The sequence below is a fragment of the Pinus tabuliformis genome, chromosome 8 (genome assembly GCF_031772625.1).
Source record: "Pinus tabuliformis cultivar Carrire ecotype Pingquan chromosome 8, CPIR1, whole genome shotgun sequence".
NCBI lineage: Eukaryota > Viridiplantae > Streptophyta > Pinopsida > Pinales > Pinaceae > Pinus > Pinus tabuliformis.
The window spans coordinates 1,341,314,575-1,341,327,108 of NC_142294.1; the positions used below are offsets into that span (position 1 = coordinate 1,341,314,575).

Below are 12,534 nucleotides of genomic sequence, written 5' to 3' on the forward strand. Positions count from 1 at the left end.
ATTTCAAACATAGATCTTCATCTATAGCTATTAGCATGCATAGTACATACAAAATTCAAATAAATGTCAGTGGTACTGGTCACATAAATGATAAATCTATTAAATCATGATTCATAATTCATAATTGAAAGACAACATACAACTACAAGATAGTAAGATAAACACACTGATAACTGTAGTTTTCTCATTAAGTCATCAAATCAAAATGTGTCACATAGGTAGTGCTGGTGCAATGCTAATGGCAAATAGAAATAGAAAATATAAAACAACTACATGTATACAAGCCTCAAGGCATCAATCAGCATCAGAATCAGCATCACTGTCCTCATCATCATGGTCCCCACTACTCTCCTCTGCATCCTCCTCCTCCCCTGTATCCATAGTCGCCTTTGCATCTGCTGGTGTGGAGGTTGACCCCTCTAAGTCATCAAATCTAACAAGCTCTAGCACTGGATCATTGAGATCCATGTTGGCCAATGCCAACTCAACAGTGGTGTCCAGACCCATATCATCAGGAAAGACATCCACATCTTTGTCTTTCCCCTCAACCACTCTTCCCTCTGCCTGTAAATAAGACGAAGGTTGGTGTGCACATACACCATTATCTCTGCCCTGGACTGCTCAAGCTTGCTCTTCTTCACACTATACAAATTCCCATATGTGCTCCAATTCCTCTCGCAACAAGAGGATGAAGTCACCTGAGAGAGGAGCCTCATGGCTAACTGCTGAAGAGGAGGGCTTATTGCCCCATGATTTGCCCACTAAGAATAGAGCTTCTTAGCCCCCCTGTCTCTAATCACATCATAACCTACAAATCAACCATTGCCAGTGGAAAACTCTGCAAAGGCATCCTCCACCTCAGCAAGCAATGCACTATCCTGATAAATCCGCCTGAATGCCTCTTTCCTCCCCTGTGAGATTTCACCATCCATGTGAGGAGGGAATCTACGGGAAGGTCCACCATTCTGCCACTCATGGCTGTAGTATTTGGGGTTCAATGAGTGAGCCAAACAATGTAAAGTTTACAATTCTTGTCCCATTTGCTGACAAGAATATCATGTATGGTATCACAGAAGGCCTCTGGTGATGTCTCATACTCGGGGCACTCACTCTGTAGAATAATGCTCCTCACAGACTCAATCATGGAATCCCATCCCTCATAAACCTCTCCTAGGATGGGTTTGTCTGTATCTGCAAATCGAAGCAAAGAAATGATAGGGTCCATGATCCGAATAATTAGATCTACCCTCTCCCACCAAGCATCATCTAGCACTGTGTCCTTCACTCTTTTAGAGGCTACCTGATCTGTCTTTCTCCAAAAAGACCAAAACTCAGAAATAACCATGGACCCAAGAGCGGTCTTGACCTCCCTCAACCTCTTCAACATCATGAATGAAGATGCAAACCATGTATCAGCAATCTTCAACAATGATAGATTGTTGTACTCCTTGTAGATAGTGAGGGCATTTGTATGATTTTGCACAAAGTTACGGATATGTCTTGCATCTTCAATAATGCTTCCAATCCAAAGCACATCAGAAGCAATGGATTTCAGTGCTAAGTTCAATGAATGGACAATGCAAGGTGTCCAAAACACTTGTGGATATTTAGCTTCCACAATCATGCCAACAACCTTGCAAACAGGTGCATTATCTGTAATGATTTGCACACAAGAATCAACACCTACATCTTCAATAACTTTAATAAATAACTCACCCATAAATTGTGCATCCTTGTATTCGCCAAGTGTATCCACTGCTTTCATGAAAACTGGACCACTCAAGGAAGACACCATGAAGTTGATGATTGGGTGTTGTGCTGGATCTGTCCACCCATCAGAAACAATGCTAACCCTAGATGTTGGCCATGATGCTACAATAGGCTCAAGCATTTTTTGCACCTCTTTTTTTGCCTTCATCAACAATGTGGTTCTCAGCTTCTCTGACCCAGGAGGCACATACCCTACTGGAGCCCCTTGAGTTAGAGCTCGACACATCTCAATAAATAGAGGTGAACGTGCAACATTAAATGATATGAAGTTTTGATATAAGAAGAAGGCAATGGTGAGATCAAGCTCTTCCCGTCTCTCTTTTTGGAAAATCTTGTCCATTGGACCAAATGCTCTTTTTTTGATGCTTGTCCCCTAGTAGAAGTAGAACTCTCAAATGGAAATTTGGTGGTGGCTTTCCTCAAAAATGGAAGGGGGTCTTCATTCTTGGGTTTTTTTGATTTTGAAACCACATGTTCCATGCCAACATTGGCCTCCTTTTCCAATTCTCTTCTCTTTTGTAAAGAAACAGCTCTACAAGCTCTAATCCCACAACCAGGTAAAGCCAACAAATGTGATTTCACACGATAATATGTGCTTTTGAAAGAAATGTTACAAAAGTTGCATTTCCATTGCACATTGCCTCCTCCCTTACCCTTGGTGTTTGGCCCATCCTCTCTTGTGACATATTTCCACAATGGATATTTATCATTGTCTTTAGGTCCTCTTCCCTCAACATTACTTGCAGCAGACTCTGATGATATTGGGGGAGGAGGGGCATCTCCACCCATGACATTCTTGCCCTTCCTTTGCCCCCTAACTGCTGCCTTTGATTGAGCCATGAATACTGTAAAAGAAATGAACAAAGCATGCACATATTTGTAAACAAAAAATCATATACAAACTGTTGTAAGAAATGCAAAAAAATGGAGGTGAAATGCACTTACCTGGTGTTTGATTCTCCTTGCTGAATGCTCTACTCCCTTAACTCCTTGCTGCAAACCCTTCTTCACTTGCCAACAACTCACAAAACACTTGCCAAATGAAAATATGCGTGGCTATAATGAGAAAATACGCCCTTTTCATACATGCGCAGGTCACTTTTTGAGCCTAGCGAGCCCTGGAAAACAGGCCACGATTCCCAAAATCGTGACACACTGCAAAAATCGTGACATGCAGTCGGATTTGACGTGTCAAAAAAGGACACGATGTGTCATGGGTTTTGGACACGAATCTGGAGAGAATCGCGTCGGACACGATGGATTCGGGATTCGTGGGGCCTATAGGACAAATCTGGTTACATAGTTCTTAAGGTTATTATTGTGTTCCTTTCATCAAGACAATTATCAAATCATGAAGAATAAAAAACAAGAGACACAGTATATAGGCTTGTCAGCCAGGGCCAAAACCTCTCACTCTTTGAGAGGAAAACTCAAATGAAATTCTTCTTATAGATCTTCAATTGACGACCACCAAGACCATGACAAAGACCCTTGACAGTAGAGTCCTCCCAAGACCAAGTCACTAGTCTCTTTCCACACTGCTCTTCCTCTTCTCTCCCTCAGCTTCCTTGCGAATCTTGGTCTCCTCCTTTCTATATTGCTCTTCCTCTTTTGTTTCTCGGCTTCCTTGAGAATCTCGGTCTCTTAGGTCTGCAATCCTATTTTAGAAATCCTAGAACAATTTCGTTCCTTGATTAGTCTCTTCAAGAGAGAGAGACCTATAGCACTTCTTCTCGGCTTCTTAGAATGAGATCCTTTACCCAAACAAGATCACCTCAATGTAACTGCAAGTTCTTCGACCTTCTCTAGATGCCTTCGGATCTGCTGCCTTCGCACGTGGGAGAATATACTAGCCCAAATCAAACTTCCAAAAGTGTTTCTCCCTTCGCTATGCTTCCTTCGACCTCCGCTTCCTTTCTGGTCCTTAGATGATTTTCGCACTTATGATAGAGGCTTGTTTTCACCGAATTGCTTGCCTCTAAATGAGTCCAAGCACTGCTATATATACATGTTTGCTGATGTCCTTTAGGCCTACATGATTACTTGAAGGAGGGCCGACATCATCTTCTAGATTTCTCCATTCATTGTAGGCCGACTTGAAGAGGGCTAGTGACAGGGTCTTGGAGGATGAATTTTCATAGACAAGTGTGACTCTTTACAATGCGTAACATGTCTTCATTACAACGACTTTTTATAAATTTATGACTAGATGACAAAATTCCTAAAGGCTCTCAATGGGAGCCTTAACTAAAAATAAAATCTCTTGCTCATGAAACCCATGATGCAAGCATTACAATACTTTTATTTTTCTTCTTTACATCACTTACATAAAATCTTAATTACATGTCATTGTGAAGACCGAACCTAGTTACACATTTCAGCGTTGATTGGTACATGCATATTCAATGTCTAATCATGTCATTATGTAAGCAATCACCTATGCTACTTATGTTGTTTTGCAAGTTTCCTTTTAGTGTTATACAACTTAACCTCTAAGCTTGGAGTTGGCCACATTCTCGGTTGAATCAACCACCTTCAAGCCACTTGCGGAGCACTAGTCCCACCACACCAAACGATCTCCAAAAGGCTTCAAAAAGGGATCTCAAGAGGGCTTCAAAGACCCCCCCAATTTCCATCTTTCCTTCCTTCCTCAATTAAATATCAATATTTCTTGGTTCTTTTTGTTGTGCTTTACATTGCAAATCAAGCATTTAAGGCTTTATTTGGACTTTTGTGCTAACAACAATCCTCTTTGTCAAGAAAAGACCAAGTTCCCTTGGTCTTTCCTTGGCAAACTAGAGTAGGAATTCAGTGGTCTAATTGTAGGATTTTTACTAAATTTTTGGGCTAACACATGCTAATAGTTTTAGATTGTTTTAATCTCTTTTTCACCACATTCTAAACTAAATTGTTTGCTTATTTTTAGTAGGTTCTTGCCATAACAAGGGGAGATGTTGGCGAATTTTCATCAACATTGAGGATTTGGAACACCCAAAGAAGAGCAACTGTGAACTTATTGTAAAAACCAATAAATCTTACCATTGTAAACTCTTCAAGAGCTTCTTGATCCATTGATCTTTCAAGGGACCAATTTGTAACTCCTCTAATTTCTCTCATGTTGAAGAATGTAACTAGGTTTGGTCTTCATAATTGTATTTGATTTATAATGAAATATATTTATCAAAAGAAAGAAAAATAGTTTATTATTATTATTACTACATACAATCTGCACATGTACCCATGTGAGACAAAATGGCTTGAGCAAGCCATGCAAGACATCACTAACACTGAGACCGTTGTGGTGAGACCAACTCTTTGACATCCTTGTAATGGTCGATGGTGGCAAACTGATGCCAAGCTTGGTTGTCTGTGATGGTGTCTGTGCACTCAATGGTGACATCTTGCTGAAGCGAACTCTTGCCTCTGTTGCATCCGAGTACACTGATATGGTTCCTCCATCAAACTCATCTGATAATATGCACATGGTCGTCCTGGGTGCGGCCGGACCGGCAACATGTTGATGCAAAGTGTTTGTGTTGATCTCCAAGCATGTGCTGGTGGCCGTGCGCATCAACTTGTCAAAATACATGTTCAGCTCCAGTTGGACTTGCTTCATGTCGTCGCCTCGACGAGTGTGCCAAATGGGTGGGATTGCATGCTTGCGCACAATGACATGCATGTTGCTGAATTCCCTTGCAGGCGATCAACAACACTGCTTACCTTGTCTGCTCCGTGCCAACTACTGGGATGGATCCATAACTTGTACGGGCGCAATTTCATCCGTCTGTGCATGTTGTGCCCCTTGCTGTACCTGTTCATGTTGCAACTCATTCTCTTGTCTATGTAACTCTTGTTCTTCCTTGAGTTGCTGCTTCAGCACATGCAACTCCTTCTTTGTTCCGTTCTCTGCCTTCGCGTGATCTTCATGTCGCGCCATCACCTCATAGCCTCAATCTCCAAAGCTGCTTTCATCATGAGTGGATCTGCTTTGAACTTGCAGCTTTGCTCCGCCTCTACACTGTCAACAACCTTCCTCTTGCATTCGTCGCGTGTAGGTGTGCTGCCTTCTGCTACTGCTAATGGTGCTGCTCGCTGTGATGCCATTGCCATTGATCTTGATATCCTTGTCCATGAACAACTTGATGTCTTCGTGGATAGGCAAGTTCATAAACACTTGACCGACTGCATCCCTGGTTGCGCTCTTAACAATGTCTTTGAATTTGCTCTCTTGGAAGCCGTTGTACTTGTGCTGCTGAGAGACAGACGAACACCTGTAGTTCCTAGAGACATAGCAACACTCATGGCAAGCAATCTGTCAGTCGAAAACCAAAACAAACTTGAGGACTGACTTGCAACATACCTGTGTGATTGAACGTGAAGGTTGCGCAATTTCTGCCGGGAGGTCGGGAGACTGACTGCCAAAACTGTGCAAGGCACAGTCCGGGTTGTCAGGAGGCTGACTGACTGCTGGAACTGCACAATGCATAGTCTAGCCTGGCCTGCTGAGGATTGAAACTGCACAATGCGCAATTTCAGTCAGCAGTGACATGCAACCAGTGAACTACATTATGTAGTTTTTGGGCCAGGAGGACATTGCCTCCAAGAATTGCGCAATGCAAGCTTAGAGGTCAGTTGCGCAATTTCTGGAGGGAAGGCAGAGCCTTCGCTCTCGGAAATGCACAGTGCTAGTCGGGAAAGGTACGGTCTGGGCCAAGGTAGCCCATTTCGGTCGACGGGCGACTGAAAACATGAGAAGTCTGAATGCATGGTGAGATGAGTGCGAACAAGAGTGAATGATCATACATGCAAACAACAAGTGCAAGATTCAGAGAACGGGAAAACATGCATGTGTGTGAAGCGAGTCGCCGCAATGACGACCATCCGTGCAAAAACAGTGTCATGCATGCGACAATAGTGAGATGTGAACGAAAACTGAAATGGTGCTTCCACAAGCTAACATACATCAAAACGACAGCAAGCGCTCACTGAATTCAAGCAAATCATGCTCACACAAAGCGAAACAGAAAAAGTGACAGAAACGTAATGCAAGATATGAAAGGCGGGCTTACCCCAAAACAACTGAGCTGAATGTGCCAATGACTCCTAGATGCAAGGTGGGATGTCAGAGCTGTAAGGTCAATGTGAGGAATGAGCTCTGCAACGTCCAGTTGATGAGTTTTGATAAAATCGAGGTTGGAACGTGCATGCCACAAATCTAGGAAAAGCGACACTTGGTGGGAGGTTTTTGAAATGATCCTTGCATGTAACCCCCAACTACTAAAAATAGATCCCTGAATCAAGGGATGCCTTTGCATGCTGCCTTGGGAAAAGAAGCCCATGCATGCAAATCAATTTTGCTCCGTCCCGGAGGGAATTGGTCAACCTGAAGGCACATGCATTGGTCTACGAGCTTGGGATGAAAATCTGCGCAGTTTCTGGGTTGAGCAGAGATGGCTGTCCTAGAGGGATTGTGCAATTTCTAAAAGGAACAAGTGACTGTCTCCAGGATTGCGCAATTTCTGGGCTAAGCAGCGGTCTTGGGTCAGACCTCGCAGGTTTCTCAAGGAAGCCTGTCTGATTGCATCTCACAATTTCTGAGCCTAGTAGGTTGCCTGGTTGGATTTGCACAATTTTTGCTAGCTGATGGGCTGGCTGTCCCAGAGGGATTGCACAATTTCTGGGCTGAGCAATCCTGCTGGGACAAATTGCGCAGTTTTTCTAGTGAAGGTTGACAGGCAGAATTGCGCAATTCTGGAGCCCAGCAGGTTGCCAGACAGGATTGCGCAATTTTTGGAGGGAAGGCTGGTTCCCCTCCAGAATTGCGCAATTTCTTGAGGGAGTTGCTCAGCCTGCAGCTGGACCAAGTCCGGAGAAACAACCTGTGAGGGGGGTGCAACAAGCTATCATGCACAAGCTGGCAATCTGCTAGAAAACCATTGAAGCTTGTGTACTTGACAGTGCAAGACATGTTGCTGAGGATGGTTGGTAGGGAGGCTCCAAAACGAAGCTAAGGAAAAATTTTGGAGGGTGGTTGTAGCCGCTACAACAGGAACTTATCCTGTAAATTCCTATAGCATTACCACCCCCCCAAGATCTCAGTTACCAACTAACCAACACTTGTTCATCAATAATCCCATTATGGCCAAATACAACAAAATCATCACACTTTTGGCTCATCATAGTGGTCGCATCTCATGAAAAATGTAGGGTACACTGCAAATAATCTGAGGTGTAACATTCCTAACAAATAATGTAGAATAAATGGCTTTTGGATGCCATACCACTGTTTTCAGGTGAAACAATATTTCAAACTGTAGTGTCTACCTAATACTAACACAACATCTAGTGGCAAGATTGCCACTCAATTTTTTTTGTCCGAAACATATGCTAAGAAACTGATTCTTGACATATAATAGCAGGATCTTAGGACTGTTTAATAAATGAACATAAACATATATCTAGGAGAGTCATTGACATTTTGTCTATCTCCTGCTTGTAATTACAGAAAAGTGCAATATAAATCTGATAATGATTTCAATACACACATATTGTGTGTGTATATATATATATTTTAAAATGATCAAACTATACATATTTGTGTGGGTGTTTTGTACTTCTTTTTGCAAAACCTGTTTGGACATTTCCTAAAGGGAAACTTAGGGTTTTCTTGAAGTTTGAAATGATGTAGCTATGCTTGACAACTCAAAAACACACATCCTCTTTCACAGATCACTTTTTTCGTCTATATGCCTGATTTGAAATTACATATGCATTGCTTTCTTCCTGTGGATATCATTAAATTTAAGTAGCCAAGATTCTTTTCATCATCACTAATGGGATTCAACTTTTCTAAGAGGATTCCAAACAATGGTTTATGAAGTAGTTTTCTAGTTTTAGTGAGCATACATGACGGAAAAGAATTGTTAACGTGTTCTTTTTACCATAACATTGATGAATAATCAGAAAATTGGCCATTTTTGAAGAAACGACGGCGTCTGTTAAGAAACATGGAGAGGCAAGCTGCTAGACTTACTACAGAGACTGGATCAACTGTTCAAGTAAGTTCTCAGATTACTTTCTATGAGGCTTGATTAATTGCGTTTGTGGTTTTGTACTTGGCTGTTGTAGGTGCTACTGCGGTTGGATTTATGCATTGATAAGTGCATGCTTAATGAAATTTGTGGGTTTGTGCTAGTGTGGTTGGATTTATGCATTGATAAGTGCATGCTTAATCCGTTTTGTCTTCCCAAGTGTTTTGCATTACAAGGTTTTTAACTCTGAAGTACAAATCATGTTCTTCTTCTTTTATTTTTTGGAAATGCATCTTGTATTACATTACTGCACATCAAATCATACATATCAATGATCCATGATGCAATTATACAAACAGCCCCTTCTTAAGGCAAGGAGTGCCAACATATTTGCCTTCCCCTCAATCTCAAGATATTCTTCATCCTTGTAGAAAATTACAAATCTGGTTGCCAAATCTGCCCTGAACACTGTGTTTCCACCCAATTGAAACGGAGACAGATCCCTATTGCACGTAGCTCAATGTCTCCTTTTATATAAAATGGCTATTTCTCAACCCTATGGTGTTCTAAATTTCTCTGCCGTATGTTTTATCATCCACCTATTTGCGAAGATGACTCATTTCCAATGAAGAAAACTAACAAAAATAATTGCACATTCAAAGGCAATCCACAATGAAAATACTTTGGCAACACCACCCCAAGAGAAGTTTGACAAACTGTAATGTCCCCATTTTCAGTTTCCCTTACAATGCAATTAGGATGGATTTCCAGTGTATGTGACAGCGAGTTGACGGGAGCGATATTACATCATTCGTGGGCCCAAAGAGTTTTGGAGGAGTTTTATGGGGTCCAACAGAGTTTGCTTGGCATAATTCATCATCAGGTTCAAATCTGCACAACTTATTCTTGGTTCGTTGTATTCCGACAATTCCCATAAACGAGGTTATTAATGAGCATATTTTAATTAAATATGCTTAAGGTGTCATTTTGGGAGGAGTATTTGATGAAACACCTAGTGTAATAGCTCATTGGAATCAGAACGAAGAGATCTATAGGATGGGATGGTGGAAAGTGACTTTCAGTGGCTGGAGAGATTGTAGAGGTGGATTTTGTTAGAAAATCAGAAAGGTAGTAAATATTTTCTTGATCTTGATAATTACTTGTGATGTTTCTTATTATTAAGATTCTTTATATCTTCTTTCTTTAGTTCATCGAGCAATTACCAAAAGCCTATTGTATTCTTCCTTTCAATAATATTCTTTAAGACTCTTCACCCTAGAGCAAGACTAGACCTTCCCTCCACACCAAATCAGCCTCCCAAAATTTCGACCTCTTCCCACCAACTTCAACTATGCAACAACTTACGACAATTGACAACTTTCGGCAACAATGAAACTTGGAAGACTTCGATCTCCCAATCCAGGACACAAAACAGAGAGAGTGAGAGACCAAAATTTCAATTTTCCTTGTCTCCTTATACTTCCCCAAACTCGCATTCACTTCGGCTTCTCGGCAATAGACTTCACACCTTTTCCCAACTACAAGAGAATTTCGCACTTCTACCTAACAACAAGAGATTTTCGCACTTCTTCCCAGCCACAAGAGAATTCGAACTTGATGAGAGAATGATGCTCCAAATGAATTCGATGTGCTTCGTTTTATAGGCTTCTTGTGGAGTCGAATAGGGTCCTTAGGCCGACTTGATCTTTTCTTAGGCCGACATGGTGTGGAGGTCCCATAATTCATATTTGACTCAATGCAACCTTTTTACATGATTCAAAAGCCCAAGAAGGGCCTCTTTAAATGTACAATAACTCTATAGACTCAAAATAAATCCTAGAAGTCCTCAATGGGGACTTTGACCTAAAACATGGTGACCCAAGCCTGAAACCCATGCTTTAATAAGTCACAATAATAAAAATAAAATTCTTTTCTTTATTCTTTTGACAAGTACATTTCATGATGACTCAAGTATATTATTGAAGACCGAACATAGTTACATTTTCCAACACTTCCTCTTAACTAGGGAGGTATTCATAATGTACAAATACAATGGAAGATCTCAAACTATATGAACCATGAAGAACTTTTAGGCACCACAATGCCATGGACTAGATTCCTGACCAAGGCAATCTTTCCAAACATTCACTTATTAATTTAGGCACCGCAATGCCATGGACTAGATTCCTGACCAAGGCAATCTTTCTAGGTGGGACTAAGATGGACTCAAGCTTTCTACCCCTTTAGGTACCCTTAGGCTTACTTGCTAACCATTAACCCAAAAATCCAGGTGTGTAGCCAAAAACAAAGCTCAATAACTAACGCCACCTTTCCAACTTCAGGACTCAGACAACAACACAAAGTGTCAGCTAGATGTCTTTCCAGGAAATGCTTCACTCACAATGCCTCAATACCCCTTGATCCAGCAGATCAAGAATGACCAATCTCTCTCCAATCAAACTGAATGTTAACAAACATGCTATCAAATCCTTCGAGAGATTCACCTGTATAAACACAACCCCAATCAATGATATACTTTCACATGTACATAATCAAATACAAACCTCCTGGGTCTTTCAGACAACAAATGTTGCTTCTCAACTTTCCATAGTAGGACTATCAACCGAATATTTGACAGAAAATTCCTCAACCATACATTTTTCTTCCTATTTATATATAGCAACATATTCTTCAATCGGTTGCATTTGATGGAGGCTCAACAATATTGCCTCTCACATGGTTCAACACTCCTCGATTTTCTAGGGTTAGATCGATAAACATCTTCCATGTTGAAAATAATACTGAGAGGGGGGGGTGAATTAGTATTATCACATTAATAAAACTTTTTCATTTCCATATTCAGATTCATATATGCTACTTCCACAACTTCTTATGATTCAGTTAGTTGATCCTTAATGAGTGCATTAGAACATTATCAATCATATTAACAGTAAACTGGTGCAGTAAAATAGAACAGATCATCACACATAAGTCACACACATGAACACCATGATATAAGGTGGAAACCCAATGTGGGAGAAAACCACCTGCTGCAAGTCTCTATCTTCTTTCAATTAGAAACTCCTTTTACAATGATTTTGTACTGGTGCAGTCCTTTACCAGTACGCAGGCTGCAACCTGCAGAGAGCTACAACTCTCTCTCGTTTTCCAGTCTCTCCTGGAAGGGAGCTACAACCCCCTTACTTCTTTCAAGGACCACTTTTCATAAATTTTCAAACTGGATCCAAGAAGATCAAATGATCATAAAGTATAAATGATTCTTTAGAAATACCCAAACCTCAGATCAATACATGTTTTCTTTATACAGCAGATCACCCACGCGCCAACCCATGCACTAGCTATAAATAAATATCTGATCTGGTCACCTTTTAATCAGAGGTTGTATATGCCTGAATCATACCATAATGTAGAGGTCATACATGTTATAGAGCACCCAGAGGCTAGACACAAGACAAACCCAATATCCGGACCAAGAGACCTTTAGCGAATCAACAGAAGACGCTATATCAGAGTTAAGGAATGACTGCTACTTCCCTGCGATTGGCTGCTCTCAACTGAACTGCAATACCCCCGAAGCGATGTGGATCTGCCGTCCTGCGCGCATTCTTCTTGAATTCAGTTCAGTTGATTGCTCCTTGACAGATCATAAGAATGCCGATCTGTTCTCCCTTAAGATCTTCAATTCATTCTCAATCCTTGCCACCGGATCCCC

At 41.2% G+C, this 12,534-nt stretch overlaps 1 protein-coding gene across 14 annotated transcripts in view; it reads left to right on the top strand.

Annotated features, from left to right (window-relative positions):
* The window catches only part of LOC149240432 (nudix hydrolase 19, chloroplastic-like), a 391,868-nt gene that overhangs the window by 42,305 nt on the left and 337,029 nt on the right, over positions 1–12,534 (top strand). For 12 of the 14 annotated variants that reach the window (XR_016246532.1, XM_089373710.1, XM_089373698.1 and 9 more), the window contains exon 2: positions 8,734–8,828. Coding sequence is in view for 13 of the 14 variants with exons in the window: in XM_089373710.1 (XP_089229836.1) it covers positions 8,734–8,828 (95 nt within the window). In the remaining variant the exon portion in view is untranslated. The remainder of the gene's footprint in view (positions 1–8,733; positions 8,829–12,534) is intronic. The other 2 variants (XM_089373705.1, XM_089373709.1) reach the window with 1 other exon arrangement.